The sequence below is a fragment of the Cryptomeria japonica genome, chromosome 11 (genome assembly GCF_030272615.1).
Source record: "Cryptomeria japonica chromosome 11, Sugi_1.0, whole genome shotgun sequence".
Taxonomy (NCBI): Eukaryota; Viridiplantae; Streptophyta; class Pinopsida; order Cupressales; family Cupressaceae; genus Cryptomeria; species Cryptomeria japonica.
In genome coordinates, this window is record NC_081415.1 from 240,083,513 (window position 1) to 240,106,988 (window position 23,476).

Consider the following 23,476-nt stretch of genomic DNA (forward strand, 5'->3'; position numbering starts at 1 on the left):
GTCTCATTTAAGGTTTTAAAAGAAAATCAAATATTATTTAGATACTTTCTAAAAATTATTATAGTAGTTGAATTATATTTTATTTTGAGTGAGCTGCTTGAGTTAATTGATTTTCTAGATTCCTACAACTTAGGCACCTTATAATGCACATACAGTGTAAACCCATCTCAATTTTATGAACTTGGATTGATACTTTAATGTACCATATACCCCATTAAATTTTTCTTGGTGTATTATGAATTCATCTCTGAGTTGTAGAGTCAATCCAATCAACCTAAATTATTGATTGGATAAAGGGAACCCTACAATTGTTCAAAAATATTTTGCACTTAGATCTATTAAGAGATTACATTGGAATAGTGTAGTCCAAAATGATCGAGATAATTGGGGTGCAAAACAGAACCTTTCCTAACATTCACCTACCCACTTGGATGTGTTGGCATTGTGAATTTGACCCCATAATGCATGAAACAAAAATTATGCTTGCCTACAAATTTTGTTGGTTGCAATTGACACTTTATGCAACATTTAAAAAAATTATCATAGTGGTCCAATGGATTGGAGATTCAAAAAATTGAGTTTATTGTGGAGGGACCTTATGTGACATTGTAGGTTTAGATAGAACACTTTTAGGTGCAATGAATTTTCAAAAACTGTCCATCATAGTTCGATAGTTTTTTTTACTTAATTCTCTACAGAGATTACATCAAAATAGTGTATCCTAGAACAATTGGGACAAGTGGGGTACTAAATAAGACCTTTCCTAGTTCTCACTCCCACTCAAACATATTGATACTGACAATTTTCTACAATGATATAGGAAACAAAAATTATGCTTGCCTTCAATTGTTCATCGAATTTAATTTACGCTTTCTAAAATATTTATTAAAAAGTTTGTCATGGTCAAATGGATTGGAGATTCAAAAAAATGATATATTATTGTGGAGGTACCTTGTGATCTTGTAGGTTTAGATACAAAATATTTGTAGCTGTCATAAATTTTGAGAATTAATTTGTCATAGTTTTATAGTTTTATAGTTTTTCACATTTAGTGCTCTTAAGAGATTAAGTTGGAATAGTGTAGCTCAAAAAGATCTAGAAAATTGGGGTACAAAATTCTTGAACCCAATGAAGGACACAGAGGGGGGGTGTGAATTAGTCTAAAACAGAAATTAATGTAGCACATAAACAATTGATCAACAACACATGAACACCAAGATTTTCTACATATAAAAACCATGGTGAGAACCTACAAACAAAAATATATCTACTATGTATATCAAATTACAATGAAAAGAGCTCACTTCTCCGAACCTCCAAACCAAGGCTAACGTTTCTTGGGGAAAGATGCAAAAGAGTGCTTGCAAACCTAAAGCTAACTACAACAAGGAAAGATACAAAAATGATTTGAAAAGAAGGGTCTCCTAGCCATGAAGCTATCTTTGAACTCTGCATCAAGTGTCCAACATTAGCACACACAACTCAGACCTCAACTGCCAACACTCTGTCTCATATCAAATCTAGAATATAGCCACAATATATTTTAGACAACAGTCAAAACCTAGTTATATTTTTCGTGCAGACATTCAATGCTGAGGCATTAGGCCTATGTATTTTTTAAGAAATAGACTGATTCAACAGGCTTTCATTTTCATCTGGAGCTTCATGTGCTTATAAAGTCTTCGATGGAGGAAGGTATGCTGCTTTAGCTGTTGTAGAAATGGAAAGTAGGATAGAAAGTGTGAGAAAAATTACAAGTGTAGAAAATTTGCAAAGAAGAACAATAGCACATAACACATAGATTTATGTGGAAAAACTTGGTAAAAATATTCTAGTAAAAAACCACGAGCAAATTTTGTCTTTCGTATTGATTCTCAGAAATTACAGAGTTACAATAATCTTAAAATTGTCCATCAAAACATGACTTCGAGTAGCCTAAAACAACCGAGTTGCAAAGTCCTACTTGAAGACAACTTACTAAATATAGTAAGTATGACTCACACAACTGCATGTAGAATACATGTCAAAATTTCTATTCTATTTATAGTAAGTCTCAAAAAAAATTATGAGTGGGTACTCTATGATGACACAACCACTTCTAGCTAAGAGTCCAATTTGGACTTCACATTCAAACACAAAGTCTACTAGGAACATTAGAAAATACTAAGTTTAGAGTGCTACATTGTTAATTTTTGAGAATTACATCCTCTTTGGATATTGGAATGTCTGCGCTTATGCCCTAGATTTTAATCAGCTTCAAGGAGTTTATGGTGGATCATGAGCTAGATGTCAATCAGTTTCAAGAAGTTTATGACATCATTCTTGTAATAGCTTCTTTCAAAGATAATACATGTTACTATTTATTATTTAGAAAAAGAAACTAATGCTAAATTACAAATCAAACTGAAATTATCCATTTTAAAATGCCTCATACGTCATCAACGATTGATTTCAATAGAACACCCTACAACTCTACAATAATAAGATTTGAAAAGTATGTAGTTTATCTCAAAACGTGACAAATGTTGGAATCATGATCAAATATTCTTTGACATGTTTATTTATATCACAAAGCAATTTTAATATCAAATGAATTTTCCATACATTTCTAATTTAGTACCTATTTGTTTTATTCTCTGTTTCTCCCCAAGAAAATAAAGAGAAAAAAGATTAAGTTCCTTTTTCTCTGAAGTACCAGTGTGGAAAATAAAATAGAGAATATAATAACTACTTAAAGAAAAATCTCTCTCAATAACAGACTGGCTTATCCTCCCATGCATTCTTCAAGTACATAGCTGCTTAATTAAAATGTAACATACCTATTACCAGAGTTCTCTCAAAACTCTTCATCTTGTAGGCTTAAAATGAAATTTGCTATTACCTGTGCTTCCTTCTAGCCTTCTCTTGTGCAAGATTACTTTCCTCTTCAATTTGGTACCCCCTTCTTCCAATTTTTTTTGGTATCTTCCACAACTTTTGCTAGCTTCCTGCCGCCCCTTTCATGCATGCATTTCATGGAAGCATTGACAAAGCATGTGGTGGGGTTATTTGAGTTTAATTTTTTTTTCTAATTTTTTAAATAAAATGTTAATCATGAAGCCTCTGGCAGAACAATCAGCCAGATCAACTAAGAAGACAAAGAATATGAACCTAAAACACACTGCCAAAGACTATTTAGCAAGAAAGCCTCAGTAAGAGAAAGTAATACATCTAAAATAAAACACAATCGTTTACAAAAGTATTAAAGTAAGGCTTCAAATATTATAAATTAGTAGACCCAAATATTATAAAGTTCAAAGGAGGAAAATGACACAGAGATTCAGTAGAATATAAGACTGGGATTGATGACAGTAGAACAAGTAGAACTATCATATTGCATCAAATACTGGAATGCAGAACCACAACATTGAACCAAAGGCTGCAACACAACCAAATGCAACACACCTGAGGATGAAAACCTATGATAATTGTAGAGATGCCTAACTTGGAAGTCATAATTTGTACTTCTATTGCTAGTAGTTTATACATTCTCTTCTGAATGGAAGGAAATAATAAATAGCAATGGTCATAGATAAGAATTAAGATGTAGATGTAGACCAATTTTAATAGCTATTTGAATTATTATTTCTTGCATTATCTGTACTCTCAAGCAAAGGTGAGATATCTATGGGCAAATGAAAATTTTTAGGAGTACCAAGAAATACACTTGTTATTTTTTCTAATCTCTGAACAAACTCCATCATAGTTGGACATTGGTGTGGAGCCTCCCTTGTGCAAATCAACCCTATTTGCATAAATTCATTAAGGCATGCCAATACCATTTCTTTATTTGACTCATCAACATCTCTAAGTAGGTGATTGTCCACTACTTCTGTGATCTTATTTGGAAAATCCATGCTTGCCCATTTCGGTAGATTAATACCTTCTACAAACATGTTATCTGTCGGTCTTCTCCTTGTTAATAATTTTAAGAGTAGAATTCCATAGCTATATACATCGCCTCTTATTGAATTCTTTCCACCCATTCCATACTCTACAATACAATTAAATAAAACTAATTCTCAAGCTATAAAAATAATTATAAAGACTTCAGAATAATTTAAAATGATTATTATAATGCAATAATGTAAGATTTTATACCTGGTGCAAAGTAGCCAATAGATCCCTTTAGTACAGTTGCAAAAGTCATTGAATTCTCAAAAAGGAGTTTAGCAATGCCAAAGTCTGTTACATATGAAGTCATATCATCACCTAACAACACATTACTAGGTTTTAGGTCACAATGAATGACTTGCACAAAGAAATAATGGTGTAGATATTCCATTCCTTGTGCTATTTCCTTTGCTATTTTTAATCGGTCAACCAAACTTAATTTTCTTTCATCTTCTCTGTTAGGATATAGCCACCTGTCCAAACTTCCATTTGACATGAATGGAAGAACCAGTGCTTTAAAATTAGGGTTACAATTAAGTTGAAATGATTTTGATCACATTGCGGTGTCTAACTCTTTTTAACACATTGCATTCTCTTTGAAAACTTTGGATAGCATTTTCATCTTGAAAATTGAAAACTTTAACAACAATATGTGTATTGTTGTTGATAACCCCTCTATAAACAGATCCAAAACTACCAACCCCTAGCTGATTCATTTGGTTAAACCCACCAATTGCATTTGCAAGTTCTTCATATGAAAATTTTTGAGGCCCAATGTTGAAGTCAAGGGTATTTTGATTTATATGTCTCCTTTTATAGAAAATTAAAAAAAAGTATAGAAGAAATAATAAATATTGCAATGCCAATCATAATTGGCACTATCACCTTTCTGGAGCTTGAGAATTGTTTGTGCTTGGAATCCAAGCATGGTGGTGAATTAATCCACTTTCCACAAAGGCCAACATTTCTTGAAACTATTGACTCTTCAATCATTGCAAAACCCCCTCCCTTTGGAACCTCTCCTACTAAGTTGTTTGAAGAGAGATTAATATGTTTAAGCATTTTCATTTCTTGGAAAGCCATTGGGATTGCACCAAACAAATTATTTCTTGAGAGATCAATGGCTTCAAGATTTTTTTAATTTGTGAGTGATGCTGGTATTGAGCTATAAAATAAATTCCATGAAAGATTCAAATATTGCAAGTTTGTGCAACTTGATAATGCTTCTAGAATTTCACCTGAGAAGTTGTTGAGAGAAACATCTATAGCTTGGACCATTGTCATTTTATTCATTGTTAAAATAAAACCTTGTAATAAATTATTAGAAACATTGAAATTAAATTGGAGATTTGCAAGACTTGCCCATTCAGGGGGCATGTTTCCTTCTAGTTTATTGTGAGATAAATCCACCTTTTCCAAAGTGACACATTTCCCTAAATTGGCAGGCACTTTCCCTAAAAGTTGATTGTGATGAAGAATAAGATCCCTTACTTATGGAAGATTGCCAAAAGCATCTGGAATTTGACCTGAAATCGTATTTTCACTTAATGACAACAATCCAAGCCTTTTTGCATCACCTAAACTTGTTGGTATTCATCCACATATATTATTTTTGTCCAAATACAATTGTTCAAGATTTAGAAGATGGCCAAGTGCAAAAGGAATGGTCTCATTGAAATGATTGCCATATAAACTTAAAAATCCCAACTTTGTGAGGTTACCAATGCTACTTGGTATGTTTCCCTCAATTTTATTGTGCTCCAAATTCAATGCATAGAATTGGCTTGACAGTTGGCTAATAGAAGGAGGCAAAAACCCACTGAGATGATTAACAGACAAGTCTACAATTTGTAACAAGGAGAAATTAGTCAAGGCTATTAGAAAAGACAAGTCATTGCTTCTACTTATGAGATAGTTTTCATGTAACTCAATTCATTGAAGATGAAGCAATTTTCCAAACTCTGAGGGCACTATGCCACTTAGTTGATTTCCACCTAATCCAAGGTTCCGAAGTTGAGTACAATTAGAGAGGGAGTTTGGGATTTCTCCAATGAGTTGATTTTTCCATGAAAGAAATACTTGTAACTCTGATAGTTTCTCAAAGCTCCAAGGAATGGGGCCAATTAATTGATTATCATATAACTTTAAAATCTGGAGGTGAATGCAATTGGAAAGGGTAGTGGGAATCACTCCTAACAAGTAGTTTTCACCAAGCCAAAGCTCTTTGAGTTCAGTAAGCATACCATATTCACTAGGAATCGATCCCCATAAGTTGTTTTGACTAAGAGAAAGAATTTAGAGTTGAGTAAGCATTCCTAATTCAATAGGAATTGATCCTGATAAGTTGTTCTCACCAAGAGAAAGCTCTATGAGTTTAGTAAGGGTACCTAATTCAATAGGAATTGATCCTGACAAGTTGTTCTCATAAAGAGAAAGCTTTGTGAGTTTAGTAAGAGTACCTAATCTAATAGGAATTGATCCTGACAGGGTGTTTACATTGAGATAAAGCTCTGTGAGTTGAGTAAGCATACCTAATTCAATAGGAATTGTTCCTGACAAGTTGTTTGCATAGAGATCAAGCACTGTGAGTTGAGTATGTTTTCCTAGCTCAAATGGAATATTGCCACACAGATTATTATAAAATAGAATGAGATGTTGTAAAGAATGACAATCAGCCAAAGTGGAGGGAATGAAGCCTTCTAATTCATTATAAGATAACCTAAGTAGCCTGAGCGGAAAAAGCCTTCCCAACTGAATTGGAATTCGGCCATAGAAGTTGTTATTCCTAAGAGCAAGTACTTTAAGAAAAGAGAGATTTCCAAGAAAAGGAGAGATGGTGCCCACTAAAGACATACATGTGAGATTCAAGGAAATCACACATTGATGACGAGAAGAGAAAACAACACCAATCCAATTGCAAAATGAAGAATTGGAAGACCAATCATGTAAAATATTGTGAGAGTCGAGAGAGATAGAACTCTTAAAAGCCAAAACAACATCTCTATCAAAATTATAAGAAGGATAAGAAAGTGAGACATGTTGAGATACATGTGTCTCAACCTTGCAATTTTCAGTAAATAGTTCCAAATATAGTCTTCAACCTTATTATTTTTAGAGAAACTAAGTCTTCTTCTGTTACAGTGCAGCCAGAACAAAAGAAAGAAAAGAAAGATGTGATTCAACTGCCTGCTACACCTGAAAATTTTGAATCGAGGCCCTTAGAAAGACAGGAAGTTGATGAGAGCTCTATGAGTTCTGAATCATCGGAGGAAGAAGAGGAACCTGAACTTGTTCAAAGGTCTACTAGACAAAGAAAACCACCCGAAAGGTATGAATATTCTCTTGATGATTGGAGATGCATATTTTCTTTGAATGCTAATATTGATAAACTGAAATCTGTAGAAGAGGCTCTTGGTATGAATGATTCAGTCTTGGAAAATTGCCATGGATGAAGAGATGGCAGCTCTTAAGAAGAATGACACATGAGACCTTGTACCATTGCCTGAAGGATGAAAGCCTGTTGGTTGCAAATGGGTGTTCAAAAAGAAGATAGGTTCAGATGGAAGAATTGAGAATTACAAAGCATGTTTGGTTGCAAAAGGTTACTCCCAGGTTGAGGGAGTAGATTATGGTGAGATTTTTTCTCTTGTAGCCAAAATGACATCCATTTGTTTCTTGCTTTCTATTGCAGCAGCTGATGATCTAGAGATCGAGCAAATGGATGTGAAAATCATTTTCCTTCATGGAGATTTGGAGGAAGAAATTTATATGACACAACCAGAGCACTATGTGGTAAAAGGTAAAAGTAATTTGGTCTATAAGTTGAAGAAATCCTTGTATGGTTTAAAATAGAGTCCTAGGATGTGGTACCAAAAGTTTGATACATGTGTATTGAGTTTGGGGTTTGTGCAGTCTAAATCCAATCATTGTGTATATTTCAAATCTGATGGTGATCATTTCCTGGTTATTGCCTTGTATGTTGATGACATGTTGTTTATTGGGAAAGGAAAAGGTTTAATTGCAGAATTAAAATCTCAACTCTCGGCAAAATTTGATATGAAAAATCTTGGTGCAGCAAGACACATTCTGGGAATGGAGATTGTAAGGGATAGACAAAACAAAAAGCTTTGGCTAGGCCAGAGTAAGTATGTTGGTACTATTCTGAGAAGATTTAATATACAAGATTCTAGACCATTGAGTATTCCTGTGATAATGGGAACAAAGCTTTCTAGTTCACAGTGTCCTACATCCCCATTGGAGATGGAAGAGATGAGTCGAGTACCATACCAAAGTGTTGTTGGAAGTTTGATGTATGCTATGGTTTGTACAAGACCATATATTGCCCAAGCAGTGGGAGTACTTTCCCGTTACATGTCTAATCCACGAAGAGCACATTGGGATGCAGTAAATGGAGTTTTTAGATACTTGCGGGGTACCTCAAAGTACTCTATATGTTTTCATGGAACAGGAAATGAGCATTCCTTGGATATTAGAGGCTATGTGGATTCAGATTGGGCTGGTGATGTTGATAGAAGAAGATCCACCAGTGCATATATGTTTACATTATTTGATGGTAAAATCAGTTGGATGAGCAAGCGACAGGCTATAGTCGCTTTGTCCACTACAGAGGCAAAGTATGTGGTAGCTACTCATGCCTACAAGGAAGCCATTTGGCTCAAGAGATTGTGTTCAGATATAGAGTTTAAACAAGGTGTGGTGACAATTTATAGTGACAGTCAGAGTGCAATCTGCCTAGCGACGAACCCGACTTTTCATGCCAGGACCAAAAACATTGATGTACAATATCATTTTGTGAGAGATATGGTTGAGGATGGCAGGGTGAAGCTGGAGAAGGTAGAAACTTTGGTGAATGTTGTTGATTGATTAACTAAGCCCGTGAGCACAGACAAGTTTAGATGGTGTTCGGAGTCTATGGGCCTCTTGGCCTCTGACTGTTGAGTCCATGGTAATATGGATCCCCTAACTCTTGCAAGGTATTGGACAAGTGGGAGAATGTTGAGATACATATGTCTCAACCTTGCAATTTTCAATAAATAGTTCCAAATACAGTTGGGAAGTTTCCCATGTGTCGATGCCTTGGAAAAAGCCTAAAGGTATATGAGTTGTCAAAAGATGCCTTGTCCATAGTATAATATAGGAGGGCCATTTTTAGAGATTATATGCCACATTTCATGTTAGTTATGAGGGTCAAAAATAGGGGATAAGAGTTTGGACATGACTAACTATTTTTAACCTGGTTTTCTTATCTTGAAAAAATAAATGTCAAGGGTGGGCAACACATGTCATGGAGGTTTTGCCCATGGTATTGTAAAACCACAAGTGGTTTCCAGGTTGTAAAATTCCTATATAATGAGGGCTTGGGGAGGAGTTTGTATGATGGAGTTTGGTTTGCAAGGTTGGGTGCTAGAAGGATGCTAGTGAAGTCTCTCCGAGCTTGAGTTGAGGTGATGCTCTTGTAAGAACTTGCATTGCAAGTGTATTGTAATCTCGTGTTGACTTGTTAATATATTATGCAGGTTTTAGAGTGTGGGGTTTTTCACCTGTATGGGTTTTCCCCACGATAATCACTGTGTTATGTGTTTATTGTTTTATTTCTACTCTATATGCTTCTTGTGATTTCTATAATAGTTAAGTTGAAATTTGCATAATCATCCTCTCAATATTAACGTAGGAAGCATTTCCACACACCTTTGCTTCCTTACAAGACAGAAAATGCAAATAGAAAGAAAAGCAAGAGACAGCCATCTTTATGTTCAACTCAATTTGGGTTTTTGGCCTATGGAATTATGTTTGTTGTTTGTAGGATTGACATCGTTATATAGCTCTCTACCGGATGACCAAGTTAGAACTAAGAACGGTGTCCAATTTTCCAACTTGTTCAACTTGGACTGAAATTTGCGTAGATTAAGATAAGATTACTTCAGTGCCTTAAAGTCCGATCTCCGTCGAAAATATCTGGAAGACTTGTTCAATGCCGTGTCGTGGAAGGAATATGGGTTTGGTTTTGTCCACTCACTTTGTGTGGTGCGTACTGCCGTCACTTTTTGAAAAGCTGAAAGCCCCGTGAAACTGCTGTGCCATTTGTCTTTTTAAAACCTGAAAGCCTCGTGAAACTGCACTTTTATTTTTTGACGAGGTTAAAAAGCCCCGTGATCTACAATGACATTAAAGATAAATAATTAACTACTAGCTCTTGCATCAAATGAAGGTGCAACGGCTGATAGTAATACATACTATAATACACACAAATATTTATTTACATGACAATTATGTTTTACTTAAATTATAATTATTTAAAAATTATTTTATTTTATCGATATCATTTAGTGAATAATCATTTTATTTACTTAAGATGTAATGATTCTATGAGAGAAGGTGTCTAACATTTTAATAAGGTTTTTTTTTTTCAATAATATAAAAAATATGATTTAAATATTTAAACATTTTAAAAATAATTAAATAAATTTTTTAATTATTAATTTGACATTGAGTAATTGTCAAATTTATATCATTTTTTTTAAACAAATTCTCTATTAAAACCTATCCATTACTACTTAATTAGAAATTGTCTATTTTATTTACTTATAAAAATGCATATTGATTTCACATTAGAACACTACCAACATTACTTTAGTAAATAAAAATAGACTATAAAATTTACAATAAAAAAAACCTAACTATTTATATATTTCAAAAAAATTATAATTAGCAACACTTCTTACAATAATTGAATTAGGGTATTATTATTATTAAAAGCAAAAACTTTACTTCTACGGTGATGAATGTCATCTTTCTATAAAGCCTAAAGAATATAAGCACCAAATTATATATTTGAATAATATATAATAATTTATTTTACCAAAAAAAATTGTAAATTTTTTTTATTTATTGTAAAATTTATATCTTTTTAACAAGTATTTAATGCTAATTATTTCATTTGTTTTATACTTTATTCAATGTATTAAAAATAATTATTTTAATTTCTTCTAAAGATTGTATTCATGATCGATTATTTATCCTCCTTATATTCTATAATTATAACTATTTCACTCCATAATTCCATTATCATTAGAGGATAGATTTATATTACATGAAAATGAAAATGATTTTTTTTTAAATTACCTACAGGAAGAGGCCAAATGAGAATCATGAAAACAAAAATGACATGAATACTCAAAATGGAGATTTGTCCTCTGGCATTGAACTTAAACGTGGAGGTCTATGTTCTGCACTTCCACACAACCAGCAACGACATTTTGAATTCATTTCTTGTTTTCTCCCAATGTGGATGGAAGTCTGTTGCTAGCCATTTGTTGACTTCGAGTATTTATCGTGTTTCGCCTGACAGCTATTAGGCTAATGTAATTGAATTCCCACAGCAAAAAATAATTAATAATATTTGTAAAATTCTTTCCCCATATCAAATCTTATCCTCACTGTTGATCACGAATCAAATCATAGATAGGGGTTGATTTGTCTCATTAAGCTGTTAGGATTACATTATAAAATGATTGGATTTTATTTTTTTGATAGCTAAAATTCAATCTAAGGGGATTGCACCTGTAGTAGTCAAATAAGAAGTCTTAGCCTAGCCCGCACTAAGTGAGGCCACAAATGGTTGGCTTCATCCTAAAAAAAATCACCAATTTATATAATCCTCTTGATGGGATACAAAAAAGGGAAAACATAATAAAGTTTGTACACCTATGGAATTGCACCACTTTTGTCATGGAAGAAAAGATGCATATTGAATGCTACCTCATTTTTCCTCCTTTTCCTTTGCATAGTTGTCCAATTACCTTCTAATGCCCCATCCTTCTAGACCATAGTTGCTATCTAAGTGGATCCTTCCTCACCCTGATTGGATGAAATTCTTGAACTCTCCTCTTGTTCAACTATCTTCTAGTAGGTATTAAAGAAGCCACATCATTTTCTTTCCTAGTTTAATTGAAGATCTCATTAACTGTTGAGTTTTACATAGTGTAGCTGATTGGTTATCACCCCCTTTGGATTTCTTAAGGGCCTTAATGCTATTATTTTCAACTAGGATTTGATCCTCCTATTCAACTGAATATTGATGAGGACAAACATCCTTCCATAAAGTAGCTTTGCTACTGTTTCTTTTTTAACACATTGGGTAGCAATATGGCCAATGTTTTTTATTAAGGGAAAACAGGTTTTGATGGGTCCCCGAAACCCAGTACAGAAGGAAGATCAAAAGATAAGCATTAACGCACAGCTAAACAAAAGACAACAGCTAAAGAAAAGACAGTTGGCATACAAAACGCTAGCAAGTAAAAGAACAAAATAGACTAAAAACCAAAAATGACCAACAAAAGCCCAGGCTTAGGTCAAATTTTGAAGCGTCTTTGTCGCTTCCAGCTTTAACTAATCCATAGTTTCCGCAACCCACTTGATGTCCTCTATTTCTTTGCTCTAGTTCTACATCCTTTTAGTACTGGCTCTGGTTCTTCTTTCGAGCCCAGTTTCCTTATCCTCAGGGGTGTCGTCTTTGACCTCAATAATACCCTCTGCAGCCTTCTCCCCTTAACAGCTTTCCATCTTGGAGACAAGGGTTTTCATTCTCGCTAAGGCAGCCTTCAGGATCCTGTGGCTCTACTCCCCAATTTTTTTAAGTGTGTTCTCAATACCATTCAGTATGTGATCAGTAGCATCTGCTTTGTTTTCCAGACAAGTAAAATTATTGCGGTTGGCATTTATAATATCCTCCGCATTTCCAATCGCCTTGGTTATCTCATTAAGACAATCTGGGAGGGAGTTGAATTTTTCAGAACCTAGGGCCTATAGGTTTTCGATTTTCCCAGCTTCATGGGCTTGCTTGACTTTTATGCCCTCGATTTCCTTTTGAATCCAGTTGAGCGCTTGTTTAAAGTTCTCCATCCCATTATTTATGCAAAGGCCTATGTCCACTTGATGCTCTTCCTAGTTCTTAGCATCCATGGTGTTAAGATTGACCTCCAAACTAACCTCTCTGTCCTCAATGTTTCGATCATCTTTCATTGTCGTGTCCTCCTCCATGACGCTCTTCTACTTCAAATCAGACTTGAGAGGCGACCTTTCTTCCACCTCCCTACCTTTTGAATTCTTCGATGACCAATGTTGAAGAATGTTGAAGAATCTATGACATTTGAATAAAATGCCCTTGTAGTTTAGCGTATGTTTCTAGCACCCATTTTTAGTGTTTAGAGAAATATCTACAGAGAGTTCTTTGGTAATGTCAATCTCCACAAATATGCAAGAAAAACTAGTATACATATAGTCTAAAGAATCCTCATCAACTCCCAAAAAGTTTCCCATTGAATTGCCAATAACATCAAAACTGGAATCAAACCAAAACTGTAATGGAAGATTTGGAAGCCTTACCCAAATTGGGGTTGTAGAGAAAAATTCAGTAGCTGGTTTCAAAGAGTCTCAAGGTTGTAGCATTTCATTGGTAGTCACACATAATAGTGCAACAATCCTAGGAATTGTCAAAGACACAATGAAAAATCCATGTACACATGGATATATTTGCATGCGTGCCCTTTAGAATAGGATACCAAGTTTCTTACATAGGTTTGTCCCTAGAGAAGGGATTAAGTTTCTTACATAGGTTTGTCCCTAGAGAAGGGATTAAGGCCCACCTAAGTTTGAGATCCAATTGGTGAAAAAATGGGAAAAAAAATGGACACATGGAAAACTAAATGGCTATCATGGGCAGGAAGAGTTACTATGTTAAAGGCAACCCGTTTAGCTTTGCCAATTTATTGAATGTCCTATTTATCTCTTTAAATTGGAGCTAACACAAAGTTAGGGAAGAAAATGAGATCCTTTTATTGGCAAGGTATGGCTAAGAAGAAGAGAAGACCTAAAAACCTTTGAGAAGTTGGCTTGAGAAACTAGCTATGGCAAGATAAGGCCTTAGAAGCCAAGCTTGTTTGGAAATTACACAGGGATTTGAATTTGAAATGCGTCAAAATTATTAAAGGGAAATATTTAGAAGATATGAGTCTGAAAGGCATCTTTAGGACTCAAAATCCCCCAAAAGGGTCAACGGTATGAAACTTTTTATTAAAATGTAGAGATCTAACTCATATCAGATTTCTTGGGATGTGGGAGATGGTCTTAGGGATATATATTTTTTTTTTAATATATGTTTTATACTAACAATTGTATGTAAATCTATAAATGAAATGTCCCTAGACCTGTTATGTTACAAATGTTATATGAGGAAGTGAATGGTTGGTAATTAATATACAATAAAATCAATGAATTTGCTTAAATTCATAAGGTTTATCTATAATATTCTATACTTTTATTTTTCAAATATAATATTTAATCTAATGTCTACTACTTTTAAAAATAAGATGGACTATCCAAATAAATTTAATGACTTTGTATATTCAATTGTAAATGTCTTACAAAACCACAAAATTATCTTATTATTTTGTAGGATGATACTTAAGATTTTTTTGAAACATCACTTGTCATATGAGAAAGTTCACTAGAATCCATTTGATCTTGTTAGCTATTTTGTTTCAAGATTTGAAAAATTAGGATATGTATAAACTTTACTAAAGCAAGGGTGCTCACATCAACCTTTTAATTCGAACTTTGATATTGACCTTGTCTTTTTGGGAGTTGTGTGTACACAAGCCAATAAATATGAAAAAAACTTATCATCCTTCTCTTTGTGTAGGATCTTTTCATTTTCAAAGATGTTATCCTTCTTTGAGAATTCATATATGTCCTTTTATTTCAATTGAGGCATATTTTTGTTGCCTGTGATAGTTATACAATAATTCTTCGCTTTAGGTCTTATAAGGTTATATGTTTCAATAATTCTTTGTTTTAGGTCTTATAGGATTATGTATTTGAAATTTAATAATAATTTTTTTTAGACATTATAATGTTATACATTTTTAATAATACATAAAAAAAATATGGATTTGAAAAAAGTAGACTCGCCCACAACATCAAAATAATCACTCAATACTGATGTAACCTAACAACCATTAATATTTACATAGCAAACAAGATGCATCACCAAGTACGCTCACTCTTTGATCCTTTGTGACCACTATACTTTACATAACTATTGATTATTAGATTTTTTATATAATTTTTTTTTTTTTTTAAATTTGAGAGGAATACAATATGACCTAGGCTACAAAAGGACCATGAAATATATTCTTGAAACATGTGTTGCATAAGTTGGCTAGAGCTAGTTTTATTTGGTTGAGTTGGTGTGGTTTTAGTGGAGGTTTCCCTCATCCTAACAACATTATTTCATTCATGGTAGTTTTGGATGCCAACATATGTGGATGAACCAATCTTCTTATATGGAATTTCTTATACAATATAGAAAATGGGCACATGAAGTGCCCATGAGATGGAAAATCATCTCCATCTTAGTATAGTAGAAACAAGAATCAAGAGATATTATAGATGATTTATTACATGTTATGCGATATTTATCTAAGTAAATCATGTTATCTTTTCAATTTTACTATTGAAAACTTCTATCCTCCTTAATTATAATTTTGATGGTTAGAAGAGATCAATTTGAATATGAATTCTTGATCCTAAATTAGTTTTTCCCTCTCAATACTCTAAATGATAAAATACAAAAATAATTTCATGTACTTTTATTTGTTTTATCCATAACTAATATATGGGAAATGCTTAGGAGAAGTGCGATAAGTTTAGTGAATAATAGAACATATGTTATGATAAAAATTAAAATTGACTCTAAAAATAACAATATTCTATATACTTTTATTTGTTTTATCCATAACTAATATATAAGAAAAGCTTAGGACAAGGGCAATAAGGTTAGTGAATAATGAAACATATATTATGATTAAAAATAAAATTAAAATTAAAATTAATTCTAAAAATAACATTAATTTATCTAAGTAAATTGTTTTATTTTTTTCAATTTTATCGTTGAAAACTTATACCCTCTCTAATTATAATTTTGATGGTCCGAATAGATCAATTTGAATATGAATTCTTGATCCTAAATTAGTTTTTTAAATCTTAAATTAGTTTTTCTCTATCAATATTCTAAATTATAAACTAAAAAATAATTCTATATACTTTTATTCGTTTTATCCATAACTAATATATGAGAAATACTTGAGAGAAGGGCAATAAGAGAAGGGAAATAAGGTTAGTGAATAATAGAACATATGCTATGATAAACAAAATAAAATTAAAATTAATTCTAAAAATAACATTCTTCTTTTAATAAAACTTTACATAAAAAATTATTTTCAATAGGTTGATTGCTCCTGTATGTAAAGCCACAAATATCTTAATTGCTAAAACTTCCTTGATTGCTAAAACAGAAAATAAAAAATCCTTAAAATCCTCCCTGGAAAAAAATAAAAAATCCTAATCTTTGTCATGACTTGCTTGAGCACACAAATCTGATCTTAAAAGATTGAGCTTTTTTGGGGGAATGAATCGAGTTATTTGGTGTAGTACCACACATCCCTGCTTAATCTTTGACTATTTAGGGAATCCTTTGCCCGCCTATTTTTGGAGAAATCAACATTTCCACTCCTATTTTGCGAAAACTATCCATACCCATGATCCACTTTTCTTGTCCTCGTAGAATGGATTTTCAAAGCATTGAGGTCGTTCATTCCCAATATTGATTCTAGGTGGAGGTCAAAAATTATTGACCTGATGTGGTTGATTTATGCCATTATGCTCCCTCAAGGATCTAGAAAGCCTATTGCCATAGAACTTCCAAGGTTCCATTATGCTCCCTCAAGGATCTAGAAACCCTATTGCCATAGAACTTCCAAGGTTCCATTATGCTCCCTCAAGGATCTAGAAACCTACTCACTTCCTTTTTTTTCTATGGGTTGGTAAAACTGTAGCTTCGGTATTGGGAGATTCTCATTAGCTTGTCCAGACACCCTCCTAGCCTTCCACCCATAGCTACAGAACCTCTCTTTTAACCTAGCAGAATATTGTTTGCCCCTATTAGATATCTTCACACTGGCCTTGGTGGTAGAGGAGACCTTTTGCACCTAAACTCTGCCATTCCTCTAACTGTTATACATTTTATCACTAACAGAGCTTAAAATGAAAAGAATTTTATTTAGATTTTTTTATTATTTTCAAAATCTTTTTAAGTTTTCCTTTACAAATCCTATTTTTATATTTTATTAAATCAACAGTCTTTTTTTAATAGGAGACATTTCTTATTAAATATATAATATGATTTTATTCAATTTTTTATAATAATAATACATTTAATATAATATTATTCTATTTGTTTGCATTTAGAATTTTAAAAAAATCAATAAATAAATAAGTATAAATTATTTTTATAATTTATAAATAGGTCAGTGACATACTTTCCCCCTAAAAGATGCATTATCCTGATGCATCAATCAAAAGTTTATCATCATATCCAAAATAAGTAAAAAATAATAATATGAAACATGGTTAATATTTTAATTAACTAAATGCAATCTACCTTTCATTTTTGCAAATGCTCAAGATAATCCAAACATGAACATCCATCAATCTTATCATCAAGAATAATTTTTTACATGAGTGTGTGTGAATTCCACTACTATAATTCAATTTTGCAAAGTTAGGCTACCTCTCTTCGACAATGACCTACCTCTGCTTCTTTTTTGCATTGGTGCTAACTTGTTTGTAACACTCATAAAAACAACGCTAAAACATCAGTCCATGTTATTGCCCATATCAAAATCATAATCATAAATTCCTCAAACATTTCTCTTGTACAAATAAGATTAATCTATCTCAATTGTTAAATATTTGGAAATAATTTTTGCACTTTTTTTTCTCTATAACTTTAAAATTTCATTAATGTGCATCCATACTTGTGCAACTTACCTTACCCTTGTAGTTCAATAAGTTGACCAAGTTGTCAGGTATTTTGTATCAACATTCCTGAAATGTCCTTATACACACTTGCACAATTTCTATCTCATTTACAAATGTCAATATCGCATAGAAAGATCATATCAATGTTTAATATCATAAAGAAAGAATGATCATTTCAAGACTTCAAATTGTTCAATAATGAATATCTTAATGCTAAATCATATCTTGATCATAAATATAAGATTAACAATTAAATCATTCGTACATGCCCTAAATCACATATTTCATATTACAAAAATAATATCAATTTTATAATATTTATGAAAAATTTATAAAGGAAAACTTAGAAATTTTTTTTAAAATTTAAAATAAAAAAAACTAAATATAATTATTTTAATATATAATTTGAATTAATATAAAAAGTGTGCATTAAGAAACTGTTGATCCATTTAGGAAAGTAAAGAATTAATAGGAAACTTAGCCAAATGGTATTGATATGCAACAAGAGATACAATGTGTCAAGCTCCTACCAATAGTGTCATTAGTGCATCTAAAATTATTATTATTATTATTTTATCGGTAAGGGGTTGAAGTCGTTAATGCTTTTGACTAGAGTTATGAACCAGTGAGACCACATTTTTTAGGAACCTTCCTCAAAGATGCTTATCTTTTCCATTGTGCACACATGGTATCTCCACCTTATCACTCTAGTGCACGTGCATGGCAACGAACCCTTATATCTCCTCTATCTCACACAAGCAAAATCTTATCTCTCTATCACTGCGAAACCAATCTTATCTCTTCATCAATGTGTGCAGGTGTCACCTTATCTCTCCACAATGGTGGTGCCTTATCCTTATAAATCTCATCCATCACACACCGACTCCTTCCACATCATCATATGTGCCTCCTTGCTACCAATGTGAGCCATTTTTGCGGCTCTTGTGGGATGAAAGGCATGAGTTTTGAATTTTTTATTGCCCTATCAATAGGCCTCATGATTTATCATCATGTTATGGGGTCATCTCCCAAAAATCTAAAATTATTATAAGTACTAAAATAATTTAAATATTCAAAAAAAAATTTAAAAAAAATGTAATAAATTTTCAAATATTCAACTATATTAAATTCAATTCTTTTGTAAATCTGTCTAACAATAGTAAAATACACAAAGTTAACTAGAAAAAGAAACAAAGCTAAGCTCAATAAATCTTTTTGTTTTTCTCTACACAAGTGTTATGATTAATATACATGTTTATAGAGGATTTTGAATTTGTATAAATAGTGCAAACTATTGTAGTAATTGTCAATTGATACTTCAATTTTTGCTAGTTGTATGAATCACTAATCATAGATACTTCAATTGTAGTGCATACTATTGTAGTAATTGTCAATTGATCACTAATCATCGATACTTCAATATACATATAGACATATACATGTACATACATACATACATACATACATACATACATACATACATATATATATATATATATATATATATATATATATATATGAATGTATATAGATACATGGGCATATATGAATGTATATATACACATATGCCTATGTATCTATATATATATATATATATATATATTTAAATATATATATATTTAAATATATACAAATATGCAAATAAACCAAAGGTGGAGTGGGAGACGCTCAAAGGAAAAGGAAAAAGGGGGAGAAGTCAAGGCGGAAGGTGGGGATGATACTGGAGGACAAAAAGAAGAGGGTGCCACGAGATACTGAGGTTTAACCCATCATCGCGATTAAGATTGGAGGGGTGATGAATAATAGCAATGGCCTCTTTAACTTTCCTCTTGAAAAAGTTGTTCTCCCTACACAATATCTGAGTGTCCTCCAAACAAATATGATGCTTGGTAGTTGGTGAATGCTCAACTAAGGCTGATTTGAGGGCACGTTGATGCTTAATGTCGGTGCTATGCTCTTTTATTCTAGTCATGAATGAATGACCTATTTCTCCAATGTATGGGGTTCCACAGGAGCATACAATCTTGTAGACACCTAACTCTAAAAAGGCATCCCTATTGTCCTTAATCGGGGGGGCATGCCTCTTAATGATGGAAACACGTTTGAAGGCACAACGGAGACCTTTTTTCACAAGGGATTTTTAGATCTTGTGAGATATGCCTTCAACATAAGGGAGAGAGACAAACGGGGCCTGAGATGGTGAAGAGGGCAAGGGATTAGAGATGGATAGGAAATGAGATTTGGCTTGGAGGAAGGCCCTAGTGATCTGCTTGTTCGAGTAGCCATTCCATTTGAAGACTTGATGAAGATGGGAGAGCTCTTGGTCTAAGTTATCCTCATCACAAATCCGATGGGCTCATAAAGCCAGAGTTTTGAGGATCCCAACTTTCTAGCTAGGGTGGTGATGAGAAGCCGAATGAAGATGTAAGTCAGTGTGGGTAGTTTTGTGAAACACCCGATGACCAAGGGATCCATCAGGCTTTTTACAAATTAAGACATTGAGAAAAGGTAATTGGTTGTTGGATTCAAGTTCTTTGGTGAAAGGAATAGAAGGAGAAACATCGTTGATGTGAGCATGAAACTCCTCTAACATGTCCAAGTTGTGTGGCCAACAGACATTGGTGTCATCCACATATTGTTTCCACCACTTTAGCTTGAGGGGGAAAGAATGTAAGGCCACCTCCTCAAAATGTTCCATGAATAAGCTGGCTATAACCGGCGAGAGAGGGGAGCCCATGGCTACTCCATCAACCTGTTCATAGATAATGCCTTGAAAGGAGAAGAAGGTTTATCTTAAGCAAAGTTTCACCAAAGAGGCGATCTCCTCATTGACCTTATGCTTGACAATCTCAATGGAGTCTAGAATAGGGACCTTGGTGAAGAGGGACACCACATCGAAGCTCACAAGAGTGTCTTGAGTGTGCAACTTGGTGTCCTTGATAAACTGGACAAATTGGTTGGAATCTTTGATAAAGGCGTTGGAGTTACCAACAAGCGGAGAGATTAATTTGGCAAGAAAAGAGGCTAACTTGTAAGTCGGAGACCTAATGGTATCAACAATGGGTCTCAAAGCAATGTTGGCTTTGTGAATTTTTGGGACCCCATATATACGTGGGGTCACTTTCTTAGAAGGAAGAAGACAAAGTTTGGTAGAATCATCTAATGAGGAGTTGGAAATAGCAGATCTAACTACCTTCAAAATCTTAGGGCACGAGTTACGCGACAAAATTTTGTAACTACTGGAATCTAAGAGGAGGTCTTCCATTTTGGCCAAGTAATCAGATTTGCTCATGATGACTGTGGTGTTACCCTTGTCCGCTCTTGAGATGATAAGGTCATGATTACACATGAGACTATTAAAGGCCAACATCTCTGCTTTAGGGATGTTGAATTTAGAAGGTTTAGCATTACGGAGCGCCACAACACAATCTTGTCTAACCTCTTCAGCAACATCAAGGGGTAGGGTACGCACCACATTTTTGATCTCGATGAGGAAGTCGATGTGCAGAATGTTGTGGGGAGTCAAGGAAAAGTTGAGACCTTGCTTGAGGAAGTTAAAGGCGAGAGGATCAATGGGGGCAAGAAAGAGGTTAACGACAAGTTTGGACTCCCAATTACTAATAGGGTTGAGTTTAGGAGAAGACCTAGGAAGAGGGTTGTGATCCAAGGTGGGGGACATGGATGCTGAAAAGACAGTTGGACACGACCGCATGGAACGGGTGGAGTTCTCAGCTGGAGGAATGGTCAGAAAAGAGATAGGTGAAGGTTGATGAGCTGCGGGGGATGTGTCCACCTGCTCCATAGGAAGAGCAAGGTACAGCTGGACACATGGGCATGAAGGATTATCCTCACATACCTCAATCAGATGATGGTATAGTGAAGGAAGGGCTCAAGGTTGAAAAAACTTACAAGCCAAGAAACCACAAAAATAAGAAATAGCAGAGCAATTAAAGCAGAAGATGTGAGATTGGACAACAAAGGGAGAGGATAATGTACCATGAGGTGACCGAGGAGAGCCGTTGCTGAGGAGCCACTGGAGTTTTGCAGGTTGAGCCATGGCGGTGGGCGTACCCAGAGGTGTGGCCAAGTCTCCAATCTCCACGGTGATATCTACAACGTCCTCAAGGAACTCGACAAAATGATGTAGCGGATAGGAGTGGAGGGGAAGAATAGAAGAGTGCGAGACAACCGTTTCTGCCGAGTTGATTGATGACTGGAGATAATGAACATGGTGAACCACCATTTCAGCTTCATTCTCAACGAAGATGTTTTCCTAATCCTCAGGAGGAGTCGATGATCTTTCAAGGTCCCCACGATCCTAGCCAATGGATGCTTGAAGGTCGTGAAAGTGGTTGGCAACGGCTTCTGCACTCTCATCTACTGACAAATTCATGGCGGAAGAGTCAAAATATGATGGGTATGAGCATGAACCACGTGTAGAGGGAGTTTGGTCACCAGAGAGGGAATGAGGGGGTGAAGGAAAAGGGAAGGGGGCAGGTGAAGACACCATAACATGGGGTTAGACAGAGACGGCATGGAATGATGAGGAATAGAGGAAGTTGGGTAAAGATTGCCAGATGAAGAAGAGGAATGGCTCTAATGTTGTCAATGCTGCAAATTGCAAAATTTCCTCTTTTGTCTTTTGATACACTCTTCTTTGTGGCCTGAAGCCTTGGCGTACAAGGTCAAGTCCAAGCGAAGCCACAGATCTGCGCAAAGAGGAAGTAACCTGGAATTTAAAAAATCAATAGCCCTCCTTGTGGATTTAATGACTAATTTAAGTAATGAAAGGCATGCTCGTTAGAATATGTGTTTGGTGTAGAGACTCCAAAGATGGTGAGAAATTTTCATGAAGGAGGGGATCAAATGACAGTCTCTACACCTTTTAAGAAAATCCAAACTCTCTTTGCTAGTTTGATCCTTAGGAATTCCAGCTGCTTAGATTTCATAGATAATTCCCTCCCATGAAGGGTATCGATTAAATCTATGAGATTTCCACAATCCATTTTGTATTCTAATGTATTTTTTTGGATTCGATTGTGTGTATTTTTTTCCCCTCAACATTTTGAATCACACTCCATGATTCATCATCAGGATGAAAAGAATTCCAAATACATGAAAGATGTTGAGTTACAGATTTTAGATAGAACATAAAGAGGAGTGGGGTAGGGGAGGGCATGAGGAACAAGGAAAAAGGAAAAGAAAAAAGACCACCTAAAGGATGGGTGACCAAAAAACCCCTAGGAATAACCACCCAAAGAAAAGAAAAAGAAAAGCCAAGCAACACAAACAAACCACTTAAAAACAAAATAGAATAAAAGAAAATAAATCAAAATAAATATATATATAAAAATGTATATATATGCATATATATACATATAGATATATGTATATATACACATATACATATATATGTGTGTGTGTGTGTGTATATATGCATATATATGTATATATGTATATAAACATATACATATACCAATAGACATATACACAAATACATATATGTATATAAACATATACATATACAAATAGACATATACATATATATATACATAAATATATATATACATATATACATAAATATATATATACATATATACATAAATATATATATATATATACATAAATATATATATATGAATGT

General features: G+C 33.8%; 1 protein-coding gene across 1 annotated transcript; it reads right to left on the minus strand.

Annotated features, from left to right (window-relative positions):
• Positions 1 to 3,602: 3,602 nt before the first annotated feature.
• LOC131860163 (receptor-like serine/threonine-protein kinase At1g78530) lies at positions 3,603 to 22,075 on the minus strand. Its single transcript, XM_059214537.1, has 3 exons — positions 21,829 to 22,075; positions 4,141 to 4,224; positions 3,603 to 4,033 (listed from the first exon to the last, which is right to left on the minus strand). The coding sequence occupies exons 1-3, from the start codon at positions 22,073 to 22,075 to the stop codon at positions 3,603 to 3,605; spliced, it is 762 nt and encodes a 253-aa protein (XP_059070520.1).
• Between the last annotated feature and the right edge of the window lie 1,401 nt (positions 22,076 to 23,476).

Excerpts from the sequence above, each read along its gene's own strand:
- LOC131860163 (XM_059214537.1), bottom strand. The coding sequence starts at position 22,075 with ATGGTGGTTCACCATGTTCATTATCTCCAGTCATCAATCAACTCGGCA. Across the intron at positions 4,225-21,828 it reads CTCTCCTCGGTCACCTCATG|ACTTTGGCATTGCTAAACTC; the intron begins GTACATTATCCT and ends CATATGTAACAG. Across the intron at positions 4,034-4,140 it reads TATTGGCTACTTTGCACCAG|AGTATGGAATGGGTGGAAAG; the intron begins GTATAAAATCTT and ends ATTGTATTGTAG.